General features: G+C 40.5%; 7 protein-coding genes across 7 annotated transcripts; 3 read left to right on the top strand and 4 right to left on the bottom strand.

Moving 5' to 3' along the window:
* Positions 1 to 4,150: 4,150 nt before the first annotated feature.
* Positions 4,151 to 6,868, top strand: F4807DRAFT_448962 (uncharacterized protein). Its single transcript, XM_047999974.1, has one exon. It carries the CDS (start codon positions 4,510 to 4,512, stop codon positions 6,241 to 6,243), a length of 1,734 nt encoding a protein of 577 aa, XP_047848628.1. The 5' UTR covers positions 4,151 to 4,509; the 3' UTR covers positions 6,244 to 6,868.
* Positions 6,869 to 7,143: 275 nt separating this feature from the next.
* F4807DRAFT_375528 (uncharacterized protein) lies at positions 7,144 to 7,515 on the bottom strand. The gene has a single exon (XM_047995732.1). The coding sequence runs from the start codon at positions 7,410 to 7,412 to the stop codon at positions 7,197 to 7,199; it is 216 nt and encodes a 71-aa protein (XP_047848627.1). The 5' UTR covers positions 7,413 to 7,515; the 3' UTR covers positions 7,144 to 7,196.
* Positions 7,516 to 8,113: 598 nt separating this feature from the next.
* Positions 8,114 to 9,069, bottom strand: F4807DRAFT_375526 (uncharacterized protein). Its single transcript, XM_047995731.1, has one exon. It carries the CDS (start codon positions 8,720 to 8,722, stop codon positions 8,252 to 8,254), a length of 471 nt encoding a protein of 156 aa, XP_047848626.1. The 5' UTR covers positions 8,723 to 9,069; the 3' UTR covers positions 8,114 to 8,251.
* Positions 9,070 to 10,467: 1,398 nt separating this feature from the next.
* F4807DRAFT_448958 (uncharacterized protein) lies at positions 10,468 to 12,723 on the bottom strand. Its single transcript, XM_047999973.1, has 5 exons — positions 12,380 to 12,723; positions 11,667 to 12,327; positions 11,003 to 11,606; positions 10,757 to 10,950; positions 10,468 to 10,703 (listed from the first exon to the last, which is right to left on the bottom strand). The coding sequence occupies exons 1-4, from the start codon at positions 12,678 to 12,680 to the stop codon at positions 10,837 to 10,839; spliced, it is 1,680 nt and encodes a 559-aa protein (XP_047848625.1). The 5' UTR covers positions 12,681 to 12,723; the 3' UTR covers positions 10,468 to 10,703; positions 10,757 to 10,836.
* Positions 12,724 to 12,905: 182 nt separating this feature from the next.
* On the top strand, positions 12,906 to 14,954 carry F4807DRAFT_448951 (uncharacterized protein). The gene is made up of 3 exons (XM_047999972.1): positions 12,906 to 13,393; positions 13,455 to 14,017; positions 14,068 to 14,954. The coding sequence occupies exons 1-3, from the start codon at positions 12,983 to 12,985 to the stop codon at positions 14,849 to 14,851; spliced, it is 1,758 nt and encodes a 585-aa protein (XP_047848624.1). The 5' UTR covers positions 12,906 to 12,982; the 3' UTR covers positions 14,852 to 14,954.
* Positions 14,955 to 15,349: 395 nt separating this feature from the next.
* On the bottom strand, positions 15,350 to 17,183 carry F4807DRAFT_448949 (uncharacterized protein). The gene is made up of 6 exons (XM_047999971.1): positions 16,933 to 17,183; positions 16,781 to 16,884; positions 16,348 to 16,721; positions 16,230 to 16,288; positions 15,474 to 16,175; positions 15,350 to 15,422 (listed from the first exon to the last, which is right to left on the bottom strand). The coding sequence occupies exons 1-5, from the start codon at positions 17,117 to 17,119 to the stop codon at positions 15,775 to 15,777; spliced, it is 1,125 nt and encodes a 374-aa protein (XP_047848623.1). The 5' UTR covers positions 17,120 to 17,183; the 3' UTR covers positions 15,350 to 15,422; positions 15,474 to 15,774.
* An 803-nt stretch (positions 17,184 to 17,986) lies between these two features.
* F4807DRAFT_466018 (putative monooxygenase) lies at positions 17,987 to 19,408 on the top strand (the record flags this gene model as incomplete). Its single annotated transcript, XM_048002344.1, has 2 exons — positions 17,987 to 18,288; positions 18,346 to 19,408. The coding sequence occupies 2 exons, from the start codon at positions 17,987 to 17,989 to the stop codon at positions 19,406 to 19,408; spliced, it is 1,365 nt and encodes a 454-aa protein (XP_047848622.1).
* Positions 19,409 to 20,031: the final 623 nt, after the last annotated feature.

Raw genomic sequence — 20,031 nt, 5'->3', positions numbered from 1 at the left:
AATAAGTGGGCCCCGAGGAAACGCTCATACAAAAATTTGAACTAATGGCGGGGGTTCAGGGAAACGTTCGATCTTTGGCTGTACACTGTATACTATATTTCTTATAAATATATAATAATAATATCTTTTTAATTTTTTTTTTAATTTTTTTTTTATTTTTTATTTTTTTATTATAATTTAATTATTTACATTAATATTATTATTTAAATATTTTATTAAAATATTTTTTTAATTATATTATTATATATATATTTATTTAATTAAATTAAGTTTTTTAAATATTTAATATTATAATAATGTTTTTATTTTATTTATATTAATTATATTATATAAATAAATTTATAATATTATTTATTATTTATTATATTTAATTTTTTTAATTTAAATTAATTTTTTTTTATAAATTTTATTATTATTTTAAATGTTTTATTATTTATTTTTAATTTCTTTTATTATATTATATTTTATTAAATATAATATTATAATATAAATATATTTTATTAATATATTAAAATATTATTTTATATTTATTATTATATTTATTATAATTTAAAATTTTAATAATTATATTTCGTATTAATATTTATTAATTTAATATTTATATATAATGTTTTATTAAAAATATAATATTAAATATTTAAAATTTTAATTTAACTTTTAAGTTTATTTCCGTTAAAAATATATAATTATTAATATTTAATAAAATTTTATATTTTTATTAATAAATAATAAATAATTTAATATATTATATTTTTTATTATATTTATATTTATTTTTTTATATTTTTAAATAAACATTTTATTTATTAAAGTTTTAATTTATTATTTTAAATAATTAATATATAAATATTATATATTAAAATAATTATATTAAATTTAATAAAAACTTTTTATTTATATTAATAATTTAATTATATTTATATAATTTATATCCCGATTTTTTAATTATTAAATTATTATTAATTATAAATATAAATATTTAATTATATTTATTGTTTATTATTTATTATTTATTTAATTTATATCGTTTAAATTATTATTTAAATTAAAAGTTTTAATTATTTCTTTTAAATATTTTATATTATTTTATTTTATTTAAAATATTAAATAATTTTATAATTATATTAAAAATAAACATTTAATATTTTTAAATTATATGTTTTATTTATTAAATATTTAAAACGTAATATAAATATTTTTTTAATAAATTATTTATTTTATATTATTATTATTTTATTATTTTATTATTTTATTTATATATTTTATTTATATATTTATTTATTTATTTAAATTAAATTTAATTAATATTTAATATTATATTAATGTTTTATTTTTTATTTTTTTAATTATATTATATAAATAAATTTATAATATTAAATATTATTTAATATATATTTTAAAATATAACTTTTAATATAATATAAATTAAATTAAACTTAAAATTTTTTTTTTATATTATTAATATATAATTTATTAATATATAAAATTTATTAATTAATTAATATATAAACCTTGAAAAAATATTTATATAAAACTTTAAAATAATAATAAAAAATTTAAAACCCGTTTTATTTTTAATTAAATATTATATATTATATATAATTATTTTATTTTTTATTTTTAATTTAATTAACCGCGTTAAATAATTTAAAAAAAAAGTTTTTAAAAATTTATTAAATTTATTATAATTATTTTTTTAAATATTAATATTATATTTTAATTTATTATACATAAAATTTTAACAAATCACGTAAATTATATATAAAAATTATTAATTTAAAAATTAATTTTTAAATTTTATTTTAAACGTTTTAAAATATAAAAAATAATTATTTTAATAATATAAATTATAATAATTAATAATAATTATAATTATATTATTATATTTAAAAACGTTTTAAAATAATAAATAAAAATAATTATAAAATCTTTATTAAATTAAATTATAATAATTAATTTAAATTAAATTTTTTATAAAGTTAAAACCGTGGAAATTTTAATTGTTTTTTATATTTTAATTTTTAAAAAATTATTTTCTTTTATTTTCAAAACCTTTTCCTTAATAACTTCCCTATTTTTACCGTTATACTCGTGCATCCCATATTATTCGATAGTAGAAAATTCGAGCTTTAAAACGGTTATAATTATATAATTATACCTATAATATCCATCCACTTATAAACGTTTTTTCAAACTTTATTTTAAACGTTTTATTTCGTCGAAATGACCACTTTTGAAAATTGAAAGTTAATTACGTAAGCGTTATCTTAGCTAGCTCAGACTAGATTTTAAAGAACAAGCCATACCTAGCCACGTTGCGCGTGGCCCACTTAGCCCGTACCATTGTATTTATAAGGTAGACATAACGTTCCTTAAAATTTAATTTAAAGCCTAATAATGTAAAAACCTTAATTAATATTATAGAATAAAATTATTTTAAAAATTTAAATATATATTATATAATAACCATTTATAATATGTTTTAAAAAATATAATTCGGGGTTAATAATAAATAGTTTAAAACTTTTTAATTATTTATAATCCCGTTTAAACTTAAGTTAAAAATATCCTAGTTTTTAAAAATTAAAAATTTAATATTATAAAATTATTAAAATATAATTATTTACTTTTTAATAGTTATATTATAATTAATAATCGTATAAATTTAAAATTAAATAATTTAATAAAACTTTAATAATTTTACGTTTAAAATTATTTATATATTTAATATTTTAATTACTCGTTATATAAAAACTTTATTAAGGTTTATTTATTAAAATTTTTTTAATAAAATTAAAGTTTAAATTAAAATTAATATTAACGTAATTAAAACCAAGTTAATAATTAATATTTATATAAAAAAAATTACTTATTTAAAAAATTATTTAAACCGTAAATTTAATAAATAAATATTAATTAACATATTTACGCGTTTTATTAAAAAGGTTCGGATACACCGCGATTTAAACATATTAATTTTATTTATTATATTTTATATTAAAAATAAAATCCGTAAACTTAAATCGTAATATATTTAAACCTTTTTAATATTTAAAACGTATAAAACGCGTTAATTAAATTTATTTAAATTATTTAAACGTATAATTAAAATAAAAATATAATATTAAAAAGAAAAAAACCACCATTAAGCTTTAAATTAAAAATTAACTTTTAAAATTTTTAATAATTCTTACGATATAATTAATTAAAAACAAATATAATTAAAAGGATATAATTAAAAGTAAAGCTTTAATTTAAGTTCGTTGAGATAACATAAGCGGGGGTTAAACCTTAACCCTGGATAACCCTGACAAAAAATAACCCTAACCCTGGTTGTATAACCCCAACCCGAAAAAAGCAGGCCCGGGCCCTGGTCCAGGTAGGGGCCAAAAATAGTTATCGAGGAAAATGGTCATCGAGGTACCAAAACTAAGGTCACACAGACCACCTGGTCAGTGCGCCCCCACCAAAAAATGGTCATCGAGGTGCCTCGATGACCACAGTATAGTGGTTTGGGCACTGTAGGTTCAATGGCAGTGCGTTCGCAGTTTAGTCAGCAATTCAACTGCAGTTTAATTAAACTACAGCTTCAATTGCACTTCGATACAAGTTCAATTAAACCTTGAATTCAACTGCAAATTAATCGCAGGTCAATTAGACTATAGCTTCAATCGCAGTTCAATTGAATCGCAGGTCAATTAAATCGCAGGTCAATTGAATACAAGGCGTAGTTCACGGGAAGTTTAACATTACAGAAACATACAAACCGTGCCGAAGAAACATCGCAGGACCAGTATGGCTTTGAATACGCAGCTTCGAAAATGCCAGTTTCGGTGTTATGCTGCGCTCATCGAATAGATTTTCCAATCCGATTCCTAATATGTTACAAAATAAATAAGCCTTCTTAAATCAAACGGATGACGAATGCTTTGCTATGTGCGTGCGGGTATACGTGGTATAGGTAGGTAGGTACTTTCTAAAAAAGGTTGCTTGTTGCGGCCGGCTGAGTCAATAGTACCCTAGGACTTCGCTTTGGAAGGTTACATTCGCAACATATTTCTCATGAATTGTCAGCAGAGCCTCATCATTTCCGCAATCCTCAATGATCCGCAGAATATTAGTGCGTGTGGTTGCATGCATTGATATATTTAGCGATTCAGCTGCATACACTATTCTTTTATTGGCAATGGGCGAACAGGCTTCTACCAATCATCATATGTTCCTCACATGGCTATCGTTTGTTATCTTTCAGCTTTTCTACCCTCCATGTAAGAAAAACTACCAGTGTACGATATGTCACAGGTGCTGCCTATCGCCTAATACGTAGAGCCTCATATAGGTAGGGAGACTAATATTAATGGATTCGCGAAAAAGAAACTGGCTGGGGCTATACTTGAGCCCGAGTAGGTCGTCGACTCTTGGCCTAGCTTCGTGCCTTTCTCCATCTATTGCTGAATTATCTGTATAAGCACCTGCTCTAATATTGCGGTAGCCGAAGTTGCCAAGTACGATGAACCAACTAAACGAAAAGCGATCTATTCCCTCCGGGGAAACTTCGCCATTGAATCCGACAACGGCTATGTCCTTTGACCGACTCCGGCAAGCTAGGAGTTTGCTTATGAAGTTCTTAGGACGATGGCTCCTCACTGCGGCGATCTGTGCTGCCTTTGCCGTAGTTTTGAAGGAGTACGATCGAAGGCCGTGGATGGAAGACGGATCTGCGCATATTTATAATGCTGTCGTGTCAGGTCTGACTATTTGCTTGTCGCTTAATATCGATGCCAGCTTGAACGCTTTTGCGGCTGCTTTCAAATGGGCGATAGCGTCTTCGAAACAGTTCAGTCCCCGTATCTTCGAATTCATCCTTGCATTCGACAACTCCAAAGTCAACGCGATCAAGCTCATCTTTTGGCGCGGAGTGGGAGCCTGGTGGCTACGTTTGATCTGCGTTCTCTGGCTCTTCGTCGCTCTGGCGGCTCAGGTCGGGACAGCTTTGATCGGTCTCACGTATTCGGTAATTCCCCTATCGCCGGACAGGGGCAAATTCCCTACGCCGCGTGGTGACGGAAGAACGTCGATATTTACGCAGATCGGCTATGCCGGCGAGCTCGCCTCGTCGGATCAGGAAAGCAATCTGACGACGCAGCGATCTAACGCGTTCGACTACGGAGTTGGTGGGATCAACTCCGGTTGGGATTACCTCGATGATCCCTCCCCCTTTATGTTCCATACGTCGACGTTCGACAACGATACGGGTGCTTACGTGAACGCTATTCCAAACTACCCGAACTGGGCATCGAACAGCTTGACGGCGTGGAATGTCATTGAACGATGGGTTAACAACTTTGCTTATTGCGACAACTTAACGATCACTGGCATGAACACTTCTTCCGATACGACAGAGGTCGCATTCGACGGATACAACGGGACGCAGATCTTCAGTATCTCGCAAACACCCCTGGACTATATAACTTATATTTCGGATACCTCCTTTTCATGTGGCTTGCGATGTACTCAAGTATATGCTCTTTATTCGGCAGATGAAACGACGAAACTGTTCGTATGCAATAATACCGTATCCCATATATATGATAACAACGGAGATTCGATCAACCGAACAGATCTTTTAATGCCGGATACCCAAGCTAGGATTCTGGCGGGTGCTATTGGCTGGGGAGACCTCGACGTTGATAGTTCTCTTGATGCGCTGTCCATGCCCAACAGGTTCCAGGCCTCGAGCTTCCCTAACGGGTCTTACTGGGCCCCGCACTGGACAGCTAGCGAAGATATAGACCTTGGCTACGTCCCTCTATTTACTGCTTCTGCGATTGTGACCATGACCCAATATGGCATCCAGAAGAATTTCACCGATATACTTATTCCTGGTACGGCGTCACAGTTGGACGTGACCTGGAAGTATAGTGTTCTCATCCTCGCATTGATACCTAGCATCCAGGCTCTTCTGGCTTTACTCTGCGTTCTAGTCGTGTACGTATGCGGCGTGTCTATTCATGATGGCTCTCTTCTAGCAATTACGACGCTTCTCAGCCCTGCCTTGTCCCATATTGCCACGAGCGATCTTCGAAGCGGAAAGGAGATCGCAAAAACCTTGGGATACGACCTTCAATATACGCACGAAAGAGGCGAGGGTGACCGTGAAGGTAAATGGGCCATCGAAATGATCGGACGGAAAATTAGAGAGCTTCCGGACGGCGCTTGCCATCAAGAAACCCTACACCGATAAGTTGCTCCTGTCGGCAATGAATGTTGTCCGCGATGTGCGCTGGAAGAGATGTATCGGCTCCAAAGTGGGACCCCTTACTCGAGAAGGCCGATAAGATGACGACGAGGAAGTGATGATGGAAAGAAATTTTGAGCTATACACATTGGTACGAAGAAGCCCATCATGAATGATTGGCTTTCTATGAATGGATGGTTAAGGGCGGATCTTTTTATGCTCCTTTCTAGCTTATTAGAGGCCGAGTTGATTACCTTCGGTTTAGCTTGCTTGCTGAGTTAGTTTGGTCGAGGTTTAACTCATCACAAGTATAGATGTGTTATATGGACCCGGGCTAGGGTGATGGGATGTTGTATTTGCCTACCTAAGTTTTTTAGAATTGAGCCAAGTGTAAAAGTGTTCTAATGTACCCCTCACGGTGTGAACCGCACCTTCAGTTGACGTACGCTCTTTCTGGGAAGAAAGGAGAAGCTATCTACACATATGTTGCGACCCTGTCAACTATGCTCAAAAGTCTGCGAGTCAGAAATCCGAGCTTACCCTCATTTATACGTAGCTAATACGGTTTTGAAGAATGGCTGGTTGTTCAATCATGCACCGTCACTGGGCAAGGTATGTGTGAAGTAGCAGGTGTATTCCAATTTAAAACCTGATTGATTACGTAACATCCACCCCGCATCAAAACTTAGAAAAGAGTCGCGACGCATTTCCATCACAACAATTGTCATAATCCATCATTAATTCAAGCTTCGCCAAAAGAATCGTCTCCGCAAGGTCACTCGCGATGGCCCACTGATAAGATTCTTCTACCTCTTCAATCAAGACTTCATATCTCGGGAAAGTTCAAAAGATAGTTGAATTCATCCCCAAGTCGAAATAAACCGTTAATAGACCCGGACATTATTATCACGTCAACCTCGCGTTCGCTTAGCCAAGTACTCGCTCTTGCTTGCTACCAACTATCCCAACTCCGCGATGCTGTCGTTTGCCAAAATGTTAAATACGAACATATTCACTTTCACTTCATTTGAGAACCAGAAGCGAAGTTCCACCGCCACCAATGAATCAGCACCGTACGAATGAGCTGGCTTCCAGGTCGTGTCGATGTCTTCCACTAGGACCGAGAGGGTTTGAGAGTTTCCTAGATAATTTGCTAGTAATGAGGCCATCGACATCGTTCAGGCTACCCGGGTCTCGAAATTACGGATCATATTTCACTTTCTCTGCTCGGCATGTTCGTTAGTCTGCAAAAGGCGACGGAAAAGAGGGCGCCTCAGATATGGTAGCGCGTCCATCCCTCAACTCTCCGCATTAACTGCGGCACTGGCCGCCGTGATGATTTTGGTTGACCAAGGAGACGAGATATTCCTAGCAGGATTGCATGCCCAGTTTATTATGCTGTGCGGTTCCTGCTCGTGGATGTCCTGAGGCCCTTCTCGCTTCATCGTTCTGCGATGTTGCCGCGTTTGGCGAAGTAACCCACTTCCGTGACGACACCGACGTCGATCTATACACATCTCTCGCCCAAGGACCACCGATTCCTAGAGAACGCGTCTTGGAATGTGGACACGGCGTTGCACTGAGACTGACCGCTCGATCCCGTCCATCCCCCCACCGAGGAGAGGATCACGAAGAAGTCCATGTTCCGAGGTCGAAGATTATGGAGGTTCCAAGTTCCGCTGGTTTTGGGGTCGAGCATGTCTTTCCACCTGCTTTTGGACATTTCTTAAGTAGTTGATCCTATGATGACAACTATAAGCACATATCGAAATATCGAACATCGAAACAAACCTTCAAGACGTAGAGCCTTGGACGCATCCTCACGCTAGCATCGCCCAGCGCTTTTTCTATGGACCCTACGCTGATGATGTCGCTTACAGGTACAAAAGCATTTGCTCTATGATCGGCGAGGTCTTCGAGTAATTTTGTCGCGCTCTCAGAGCTAAGCCTGACCTTGACAATAACATGAGGCGCTTTGCGCCGCAGCTGGCACACCGCGAAGTCATGCTCCTACCTATGCCGTCCAGGCCGCCGGCGACGACGTAGCTTGCTTTCGGATCGAAATTGTATTCTTGAAGCGGAGGAGGAGCGGAACCTCCGCCCCCGCTTCCCAGTCGATGACTGCCTTTCCCATGTGTCTCTCAGTTTGCAGGTAACTGATTGCGGACTCAAATTCCACCCTCGAGAATACACTCACCGACCGAGGGGAAGACATAGTGCCGTTAAATAACGCATCCTCTGTCTCTTTGACTAATTGTGCCATGTAATCGGGATTATATCGGTCCACTGTTTCTAACTCGACGGAGTGATACGAGATATTCTTGGAAAGGGGCTGCATCGAAAGCTGCTCGAACGTATGGACGTCTCGCTTACCTATCTCGACAAATCGTCCTGGTGGTGGCAGAGTTCTCCATGACTCGGCCGGGCCCCTGCCGGAGAGGCGATTTAAGATGATGTCGACGCCCCGTCCACTTCCAGCCTTCATGATTCGACGCCCGACAGAAAGATTTTGACTAAAGAAAACGCGATTATCTGGGGCTCCGTATAGTCCATTTACCAAGGTCCTCTTTTCTTTTGAGCTTACCGCCACGGAGACTTCGGCTCCGATATGCTTAGAAAGCTCGATCGCCGTCTATCCGACCGCACCTGTCGCCGCGTGGATCAGTATGGATTCTCCTTTTCGTAGGCGGCCGAGGTGGCTGACGCCGTATATTGCCGGAAGATACGCGGTCGGAATCGCTTCTGTAAAGGGAAGCGATTCCTAAATGCGGATTATGGCTTATACTTTGCTTCGGATGAACGTTCTGAAAGCAGTGGACCCTATACAACAGATGCGATCTCCTCGCGACAGCGTAGATATCGTGGACCCCGCGCGTCTTATCCTACCGCTATATTCGTAGCCGATGTAGGAGCCGGCCATTTATCTGGAGACCACCACATCGGTGAATTTGATGCCGATTGCTTTTACCTTGACTTCTACTTCGTCCTCTGCGAGCTGAAGGTTGAAAGCTTCGTTCCGGAAGCGGAAGCTGTGGAGCTGGCTAAACATGAAACCCAGTGTCAATGCATATGTCGGTTCCTTTCCCACCTTCTTTTTCTCTACGTCGAGTTTACAGGTCTGCAAATGGACAAGACATAGATGTCTTTGACTCCGTCACTCTCGGATTAGAGACGATTCCGTCAGACTGGAGGTAGTCGGATTCTCATTTCTCGGCGTCTGGTATCGTCGAGGTGCGTTAGAAAATCCTTCGAAGCGTCTCTGAGGCCGCTGCCGCATCGTCCGTGCCGATGCTTGCGAAAAGTAGACCGGGGTGTTCCTGCATGATCGCCTGGCTGAAGCCGGAAGATATAGCTTTCTCTGGTTGCCATGCTTTCTCGTCGCCGTCGCTGGTGATACAATAAACTTGACGCGAAGAACCGGCAATCTTCTTGGGGATAGTCAAGTCTTCCTCGCTCATCGAACTTAGAAGAGGTTCTTCGAGATCTAGTGGGGACACGCAATGAACGTTCTCGTCGTTTCGCGTTTCGTGACAGCGCCAACTCGAGGCTGAACATATCACAGGCCCCAATTCCAAAGATATCGCGCTTCTCCGATGGCGTATGGTGATGGGTCGAGACCGTTGTATCTACCCCTTCTGGTGACAGGGCTTGCTCAGATGTTTGTAAATCGGGAGTGATGATAGATGCGTCGGTATCGCGGAGAGCTTTGCGACGAGTCTTCGCTCCCACTCGATTCTTGACACTCGTGTTCCTTGACGGGACGTTATTAAATATCCAAAGTCCTCGGAACTGTGTGGGAGCCTGGTGCTGGAATATAGGTGGCTGGAAGTTTACGACCTGTATCCACAGGTATATAATGTACTATCTAACAGCCTGTACCTACTTCTAGCAACTTAACCTTCCAATATACATGAAATGATACTCATAACCTGCATCTATTTCAACACCTGCAACGGACCTGAGACGTTGTCGTCCTGCCTAGCTGCTAGCGAGAATCCAGTGGCAAGTCGTGCTGGCCGTTCGAGTCTTAACTCTACAGGAGAAGAGTTCATCGGCAGAACCAGCGGTCCTTTTGAAGTACATGGTAGAGTATACCCACGCCTGGAGGTTCTCAGTACTAGTTGCTGGTTCGTAGCACTTCTCATCCTTGAGAAGTTCCAATACAATATCTAGATAGATATCCTATATACCATTTATTAATTCAAACGAACGTGTTAATTGTTCTTAATGGCGAACTTTGAATTCTACCTAGCTTTTACGCTGCCAGAAATATCGGACGAAGCAGTCAAAGAGCCCAGAATATACTGTCTTTTCGTAGAACTCTTTTTGGTGGACGAACCACAATTCCACCTTCCTTCTTCTCTTATTCTGCTATGGACAATGCTTTCACGTCGTACTGCGTACTGTATAAGCAGGCTTATATCTACCTACATAGTAGGCAATCACTTATATTGCAAGGGGCGGCACTAGGTACAAATTAATGAAGCCAATATCAAAACATATATCATTGCTAGCTTACGTTACATCTCTCGACTCTTAATTCCTCATTATTCGTAAGCCCCACCAGCCAATCCGTACACTTAAATCAAAACATCGATCTTAGGAAGTTATTTTGATTCTGTAGACTTCACAACAATCCGCCCTTCGATGCCAACATTCTACGCAATTAGGATTGTATATATAGGATTGATTGGCCCCATTGGAACAAGAACACTTCACTTCAGTCAGCTTTCAACCTGAATAGTCAAGAGGTCTAGCAACTCACACAGTCCCATCTCCACCCACTGTAACCGACACTGCCACCGCCAGCGCTAGTCCTAAATCTAATTGTATTGGGGGCATTGTCCATTATCGTTAGTTTGTCAACCTCCCGGACAAGCTCGTCGTCATCTTCGCTTTCACTGATTGTGTCGCCGGGTTCTCGCGGTGTTGATACCACAAATGTTGCGAGCTGTTCTTGGTGGGTAGCCACATGTTTTCTGAATCGTGACATTGAGACAACTAATTTACTCTCGTCTTGGGTGGTAAATTGGGTTCCCTCGAGTGCTTGACGCTTAGATCTCAGTTTCACGGCCCAATCATTGCAAAATGGACATTCTCGGGCGTCAAAGCGGGTTGGCACCACCCGTCCTTCCTCAGCCAATATCGGGATCTGCTCAGCTGTGAAATTGATGTGCGCAGATCCGATGTGAGACATCATAGTCACTTTGCTGTCGCTATCTTTCTTACATATAGGGCATGCAAATTTTGATCGATGGACCTTTAATTCATGTTCAAACCATGAATTGCGAGTCATGAATAGCTTTTCTTCGCATTCCGGCCCTCCCACAGTACAAGCATATGCCCTGAGGTCGCAGAAGGCGTGGAATCTGCAGTGTGTCAGTTGCTAGACAAAGTTCAGAAGGTAAGTATGTAGGTAAATAATGTACCTCCAAGCCTTCTCTCGTCGGAAAGACTGAAGTGTGAAGCATATAGGGCATTCAAATGGCTCAAAGTCGGGCGATAGTTCTCCGAGCGTTGGCAGTCTACAATCCTCAGCAGACTCAAATGTAGTCGATGCCGTAGTTAATGATATTCTATCTTCATCTTCCGCCGTGTACCGCTCTAGCTGGGTCAGTTGGTCTAATCCAGTTGGGGGTAGGGTAGTGGCTTTGCTCGACTGCTTTTCAGCTCTCTCATCTTCAGCTTCTAGTCGTGATTTGTGGTCACGACAGTATTTTATGAACTGTCTCCTTTTCGCATTCGCCTTTCCCATCCTTCCCGTGATGGTCTGCGTGTTGGACTCGCTTAGTTTGGGGTATTTATGCCGGACATGGTCAATGTCGAACACTGTCGGAAACACACAATCCGTATCTTGGAGAGCTTGCTGAAATCGATCTCGGGGACTTGATTTTCGGATCAATACACCGATTCTGAAAAGAGATCGGATGCATTGTAAAATAACCTCAACAATGGCATGTGCCTCGTCAGAACACGGTAGCCCGAGAGGAGGGGGGTTTTCCAGTTCGTAATCGTGGCATATGTCAAGATATTCGGTAACGGGATTCTGGAGATCTCTATTAGGTCGATTCCCTTCGAATATTTCCGTCACTATAGGATGATTAACTCATATTAAACAAAAAAGATATCGTATTTGACCTACAATCATTAATAGCTTCACGTAGATCGTCGAGAAATTCGCATACTTGCTCGTAAATCTCCGGAGATGATGAGATGCGACTATCTAATGAAAGCGTGCTCGTCGAATCCTGGAGTGCCCCTAAATTTCCGGCCCACAACAAGAACCTGTCCAAAAGATCCTCAAGGACATTCGGTTGTATCGGAAATTGATCAATGTCGGTTTGCCTTTCTAAGCCCAATTTCAAGTTAGAAAGACTAGATTTCACGTCGTGGCTTAGCGTGGATATGCTTCTGCTTTGCGTATCGGTTAGTATCTCAGACATTTTCGTAGTGGGCTTCACATTCGAATGAAGAGAGGGGTTGGGAGAACAACAGAATATGCCGGCCGGGATACATACCTACCTAGGTATTTACGCTCATCTATAATGATGAAAATCCATGATTGGATACCATTTCTGCACTACAACGTTGTACAAAACGTTTACCCCTCACTTGGTTGAAAATTCGTGTTTTGCTCTTATCTCCTCTAAGCTATAATGTTCATAGATGTTTAATTCCCTACTGATCATGCCCATAACCCACGTCGTACATCCTACGATAAGGCCCTACTATTCGGCTAGGTTCAATGTCAGGCCTTGAGATTGTCGGCGCGGTCCTAGGTGCTTTTCCGATAGCCATCGAGGCCCTCAAGGCGGTTCAGGAAGTTACCAGGTGCCTTCGCATCTTCCATGAGATCAGGCCCGAGTACACCAAGTGCAAACATAAGCTCAAATTCTACCAAGCATCATTTAAGAGCCATCTTAGGCAACTCTTGCGCCCCTTGGTTGAAAAAGATGATGTTATGAATGATTTGCTATCGAATCCTGGAGGCAGTGGTTGGCAAGAAAAAGAGACTACGGATCTCTTACAACAGAGATTGGGCGAAGAGATGCAACAACTTCTCATAGACTGTATTGAAGGGATCAATGATGTCTTGGGGAAGCTTAATCGCGAGTTAATCCCGAATTCTACTTTGGAGGAATATCTCGGAAAGCGGGTTAGTCGCAGTCAGCAGTCACTGAACTTATGAGGGCGCTATTAATCATCATCGTCATCAGAAATCATGGACCTTCGAGTCTCGTTTGAAGGATAGTATTCAACCCCAACTATACAGAATCAGGTTCAGCATCGGTGAAACCACTCGAAATCGGCTTTTCGAGGAGCTCGAACGTTACGATTCTCAGTTTACACGGCTGCTGAGTATGATTGACGATGAGACTCAAAACATACAAACCAGGATGCCGACAATTAGTCAACCTCCCGGTAGTGCAGTTTTATGTAACATATGGGCACATGCTAATACCTTATTCAAAGCGCTTTCCACTGCATGGACCTGCTGTTGTCATGATCGGCACCTAGCGGAGTTATTGCTGCAGCATAGAACTACTGATAAAAATGAGTTCAACATGCTGTTCGCCAAACAATCGCCTTCAAGTTGGCATATACAGAAGGCTTTGATAACAGCGGGTGTTGAACCTCATTCTCAAGAGTCATCAATGAGCAGTTCAGTAAACATAAAGGCTACCGTTCATCAACCGTATCATCGAACTAGCATCCCGATAAGATCAGCACTTAAAAGGGGGGACACCATCAGTGTACCGCCAATGCCAACGCATAAGAAGTGGGTTGGGGCTTCTCTAATCTATATCATTTAAGCTAACCTAGCGCCAGACCCGTGACAGCGTGCGCATCCATTTCAGCCGCCTCGCAGGCTAATATAGGGCTTCCTATCTCTAGTCTCTGCAGGTCGTTGAATTCAGATGTTGATGGATGCTACGGATATCTTACCGAAGAAGACAATAGATATTACGTGTGCAGAATATCACGCCAGGAAACTGAAAAGTTCGATAGCGTTACCATCGACCATATACTTCGAGGAGAGGTATTACCTAGCCGTCGACAACGATACGCTCTCTCGCTTACTCTAGCGTCATCATTCCTCCAGCTTCTTGATACTCCCTGGCTTCCTGCCTCATGGAGAAAATCCGACATCGTCTTCATCAACGATGAGAAAAGCCCCAGCATGTTTCTCCTAGACCAACCATATTTAAAGCGCGAGTTCACAATTTCGTCTAGATCGAAAAGTAGCCAGCAACAGCAACCCTTGATGATTGGTGACATCCCCATCAACGGTGACAATATAAGGAGATATGAATCTTTTGAGTTAATTGGCATCGTCTTATTGGAGTTATGCTTTGGTCAGCTGCTCGAAGAGCACCCCGTTCGCAAGCAGTGGCCTGCTGGAGATAACGAGCTAGAAAAGTACAAATTTGACGTCGTCGCAGCCAGACAATGGGCCAATGAAGTTAACGAAGAGGCGGGAACTGACTTTGATGAAGCTATCAGATGGTGTTTCGAGGGGTGCCGTAACATACCGCCGGAGAATTGGCGACAAGAAATGTTTCAACACGTCGTCCACCCCCTCGATAACTGCCGTATGTATCTTTCCAGATAGTAGTAGTTGTTGTTGTTATCTTTACCGTCTGAGCGAACGGGCGTGAGTCTTTCTAAGTAGAACTATTGGACGTAGATAGCTCTGATATACATGATTCTGATGATCCTGATGATACTACGATGCCAGATATTTCCTCTGGGGGCTCAACGTTCCGTAATAAGCAACCACTACCTGTCGATCGGCTTGACCTTGAGCCTCCCCCACCCCTTAGCCGCTCTCATCGAGAGCCTAGTGAGATGCGTTGAGCTCTTTAACTCTTCACTTAGAAATAACACACCACAATCATTCTTGTGTAATACTCAATGCTTTATTCTCAAAGAGATCCATCTTCGATGGGATCACGAGTATATCTAGACACGTTACAGCATAACTTTATCCCCTTTACTGCTAGTTCTCTACAGCCTAGGGATTGAGAAGCAAGATAAACCTAGCACCTGGGTTACAAAGTAACACCCTGTACCGTCCATACTCTACCTACTCTGGACTCTGGTCCACTAGGTCATGTGAAACTGTATCTTGTTCCCTCATCTCCTCCTGTGGACACTTGCCAGTTAAAGGGATACAATCACATCTAGCATATGTCAATATAAAGGAGAAAGTATTGTGTGGAATCAATTCAAACCTCGTCCTGCTTCGCCTTCCAATGTCAAATGTTCTAACTCGACAAACATTAGAATAAGATACCTACACTGTCAGTAATAGGTCCCTAAGTCAAGCGTAAAGTGAGTGCAAAGGAGCGGCGTAGCCGCTGCTAGTATATAGCAAGTATGAGATGAACTAATAACGCTACCTCCTCTAAGGTTGAAGGGGGCGAAGCCCCCTTCTTATACCTTGCTAACTCGCGTTTGCCTAGCAGGAGGTCCTGCGGACCTCCTTCTAGGCCTACTCCACTTATGCCCCTAACATACACATTCCGATCGACTTCAAACAACGTTGACCTCTCTCGTATGAACAATTCTTCCATTTGGGATATATTCGCAGTCGATGGACGCATCACTACGCCTAGCTGTCGTTAAATTTACCCCTTCATGAGGGACAAGGATAGGGTTCGCCGAGTCTCCTAAGTAATGCTTTGACTGGTTATAAGTACTTGCATCCGTGGTTGTTTCCAAGCGGGAAACACTTCCGGAATCATCTGCTGAGTCCCCAATTCGCAATTTCTGGTTACTTCGCAACGAGCGAAACGACGAGTAGAACATGCTTCGGATCCCGCTGAACAAGTTATCCGCAATGTTCCTAAGAGGCTTGTAGAGTGGAATATTTGCGCAGAGTACCGCTGTTGTAGAATGAATATGGGTCCAGAAAGTGGCATCGTTCAGCGATACTAAATGGTCAGCGTTCGTCGCCAACTCCGTGTAGTTGTGGTTATACTTCTTACCGCGGGTGCTATTGGGTTGGTAGATAGCAGATAGGCGAAAAGCATTTGTGATAATAACACTGCAAGTATATATAAGCTTATGTAGGGGATTGAGATAATTGAAGGGTTGGTCACTCACAAGCCTCCTAGAAGAAAGATTCCCGACAAGAGGATTTTGGTTCTCAGGGGTAGCTGAATTTGGAACGTGGCCCGCACGGGGAGTGCCAATATCGCGGAATCGATTATGGTTTCAAAAATTCCGATTAGTAAATAATATAAATTGAAGTTTAGGCAATGCCCATGCTGAAAAGGATGCCAGAAAGTATCAATTGGAATACAATACACAAGGCAGACCACGACGGACACGATGAGCCATGCGATGCATATACAAATCATTGCCAAGGATTGGATTCGAAAGCTGGGTGTCGAAAATATGCGCCGGTAAAATAAACAGATGGAAATTCTGATTGCTGTGACTCCAAAGGGAGAAATGAAGAACCCGATGAAAAGCGACTGGATTTAGTCAGCCATGGAAGTGGATAGGATGGGTAAGTACAAGTTGTCAAGAATACCTCCAAAGAAATTTCCAACGCAGCGACATTTCCAGGTGAAGGATTTAGGAGCACTGCGGCAGCCGCTGCATCTACCTCTTTGCCATGGGTCCCCTTGAGGAGTCCTTTAAATGTCAGTGCTAAACGGGAATAAGAGACCAAGACCGACATACCCCATATATCATCAGCTGTGGCTCCAGTATATGTCGGTATCACAGTAAATATGAGCCAGTCTTCCGCATGTATACCATCTTTCAATGAGAGTTTACACCAAAAGCGCAGAGCAATAGATAGGATAACGATTGCGCAACAGCTGATGCTGGTTGCAAATCTTTTCACGCCATTTGCGTCTAATTCCATCTTGTTAAGAAGGTTGAAGTATAAACAACGATGCTAGGTACCTAATTAGAAAAGCGAATAATGGAAGAAAACTTTTTCCATTCAACTGAGACGAATGAATCGGATTTTGACTATTGATCTAATTTCTTACAATCGGTCTGTCCTAGGGGAATAGAGTGTGTTTCACAACAGGTGATAGTTGCAAAATATCTCTCGATATTGCTACCTACCCGCGTAGTTGCCTACGAAGGCTACAACAATACTTACCAGTATATTAACATACATGGTTTGATGGGAGCTTGATTTGATCATTCCAGTGTGATGTGTTTTTTATCGACTGCTGCTTTTATTATGAACAGCCAGAGACATGATACCCTTAGATTCTAATTGATACGTCAATAAGGCTAAGAACTTGGCCCGTATCCCACACTGCGAGAAGGGTTGCAACGAGACCTCGGTGAAGATGCACGAAAACTAGCTAAGAAATGCTTTTGCTGAGCTTGATTGGACGCCTTATAAGACAGAATCCGACCACAGTGGTTTTCATCTGAGTACTGTTATAAATAGACTCGGCGATGCAAGTACGGTGTAGAGGTACGTTGCACCCCGGCAGTTTCTGTTGCAACAAATCCAAGCCTGAGGGTAGTATGAAGGACGTCACTAGTCCTGTCTGCGTCAATGTAAAACTCATGTCTTGCGAAGATTGAATTAATTGCCAATCCCTCCATTGGGGGCTATCGGGTACATTGCCACTGGCCCTACCGATCGAGCCTACCGTCCTATTATTTTACAGATCATCACAACGCCTATTATCATAGATATTTCCCACGGTCACACTTGTATCTAAATCGATTCAATCTGGATTACTGTGCTATAAGCGATCTCGGAATGGAATCGCAGAAGCCATTTCACGTTATCATTGTGGGTTGTGGCTTGGTCGGCCTCACCGCAGCGCACATCTTTTCAAGAGCCGGTATCGACTTTACCGTCCTAGAGAAACATGACACTGTGGTGTCTCTCCATGGGACTACGTTGGCGTTATGGCCTCAGACCCTCCGCGTATTCGACCAGATGGGTCTGCTCTCGGCAATTCAGCCAAGCCTAGATTACGTCAATGAGGTGATTACACTTTCAACCAAGGATGCCCGCATCAGAATGAGGGATGATACGGTTACCTTAGTAGAGAAAAAGTATGTCACAATACAATGAGATTATTAGATGCTTCTAACTGGGCACCTAATCATCAGTCACGGCCATGGGATCAGAATTACGCACCGTCCTGAATTAGTCAAGTTCCTCTATGAGAGCTTGTCGGAGACAGTAAAACCCTTCATCCTACTCGAAAAGCGTGTTGTGGATATTAAACTCTTAGAGGATGGCGTGAAAGTTCTATGTGCTGGCGGAAGCACGCATGAGGGCTCTATTGTCGTAGGAGCTGATGGCGTACGCAGCAACGTTCGGGTCATCATGAGATCTTTAGTGAATGATAAAAGGCCAGAGAACCTTCCACAAGACCAGAGATGCCCGTACACTCCGACATATCGGCTATATTTTGGAAGAATCCCTGTCCTCCCCGGGTTAGCTGCCAACACAAGGTATGATGGAACGTGTGACGGTTTATCAACTCAAATCGTTACCGGCACGGACAGAGCCTGGTTTGGCGTTTATGAGCACATCAGGTCACCCACACCGACAGTCACAAGATATACGGAAGCCGATAAGCTTAAGATCTTAGATAGATGCGGTCATCTCTATATGGCGCCGGGGTGGAAAGTTCATGAGGTGGATGCTAATCGGATTGGAGACACGGGGCTCATCGACCTTGAAGAGGGATTGATAAAGAAATGGGCTTCCAAACGTATCGTCCTTGTTGGCGACGCTGTTCGGAAGCTAGAGCCTCACGCTGGCTTAGGATATAATAGTGGTGTAACAGACCTTGTCGTACTTGTAAACGGTCTACGGCGGTTATTACAACATGATAGAACCCCAGACATGGAGGCTATGAAGGGCTTATTCGAGGCCTACGAACACGAGCGTTTAAGAGACACGAAAAAAATGGCTGGGATCTCGTCAAAAACTGCCAGACTGCTCGCATGGTTATCGTGGAAGGATAGAATCACCGCGAAGTATCTTCTGCCTAATATTCCATTGAGTAGAATTTCCATTAACAATACGATTGGGCCATTGATCAGCAAAACTCCTGTGTTGGAATGGTTAGAAGAGGCCGCACTTCCAAGGTCTCTTATATCTTGGAAACATCACCCGATAACTCAAAGGAAGTTTGACGAAAGGAGTCATGGAGTTAGATAGGACCGAAAATATGAACTTGATGTATTCATCTTTTGGAAAGCTTCGACCACATATTGGTTACCTACCTGATACTTATATGAGAAGCATATATTATTATACTTACGCGCAGTGTGATTGATACGGAATATAATTCCAAGATGCCCCTATTCTGTACGATAGAGCCCATGTGATATGAGACGATGCACACCTAGGCTAGATATATTGCACTAAATTTTGATTCGTAACTCTTATTCAGCAAACATTCTCCGTGTTTCTATCCTCAACACAACACAACTTAACTCAGTTCGATCGTATATTATCGAAATCCTATTCAATTCCCCAAAAAGCTTATGAGGAATGGGTTATGAACTACCCGGACTATCGACCATTAGCGACGCCCACTTGTTATATTATACGGACGACGTACATCCAGTTCTAGAGTCGGACCCTTGCGTGCCTACGTCGCATAACAGTTCGAGATATAGATCGATTTCCCGCAAGAGGCGCTCGGTCCTCATGAGTCGATCGCGACGCCTATTACGGTTCCGCTGCCACCCCCTCCGCGTGAGCTCCCGCGTGGACATCAGTTTAACCACGAAGTACGGTGACTCTTGAACGGTTTTGATTGTTTCTTATGCTAAGAA

This window comes from Annulohypoxylon truncatum, assembly GCF_022578515.1.
Source record: "Annulohypoxylon truncatum strain CBS 140777 unplaced genomic scaffold F4807scaffold_73, whole genome shotgun sequence".
In the NCBI taxonomy this organism is placed as follows: Eukaryota; Fungi; Ascomycota; class Sordariomycetes; order Xylariales; family Hypoxylaceae; genus Annulohypoxylon; species Annulohypoxylon truncatum.
Note: the sequence above shows the minus strand (reverse complement) of the source record. Positions and strands in the feature narration are given on the sequence as shown.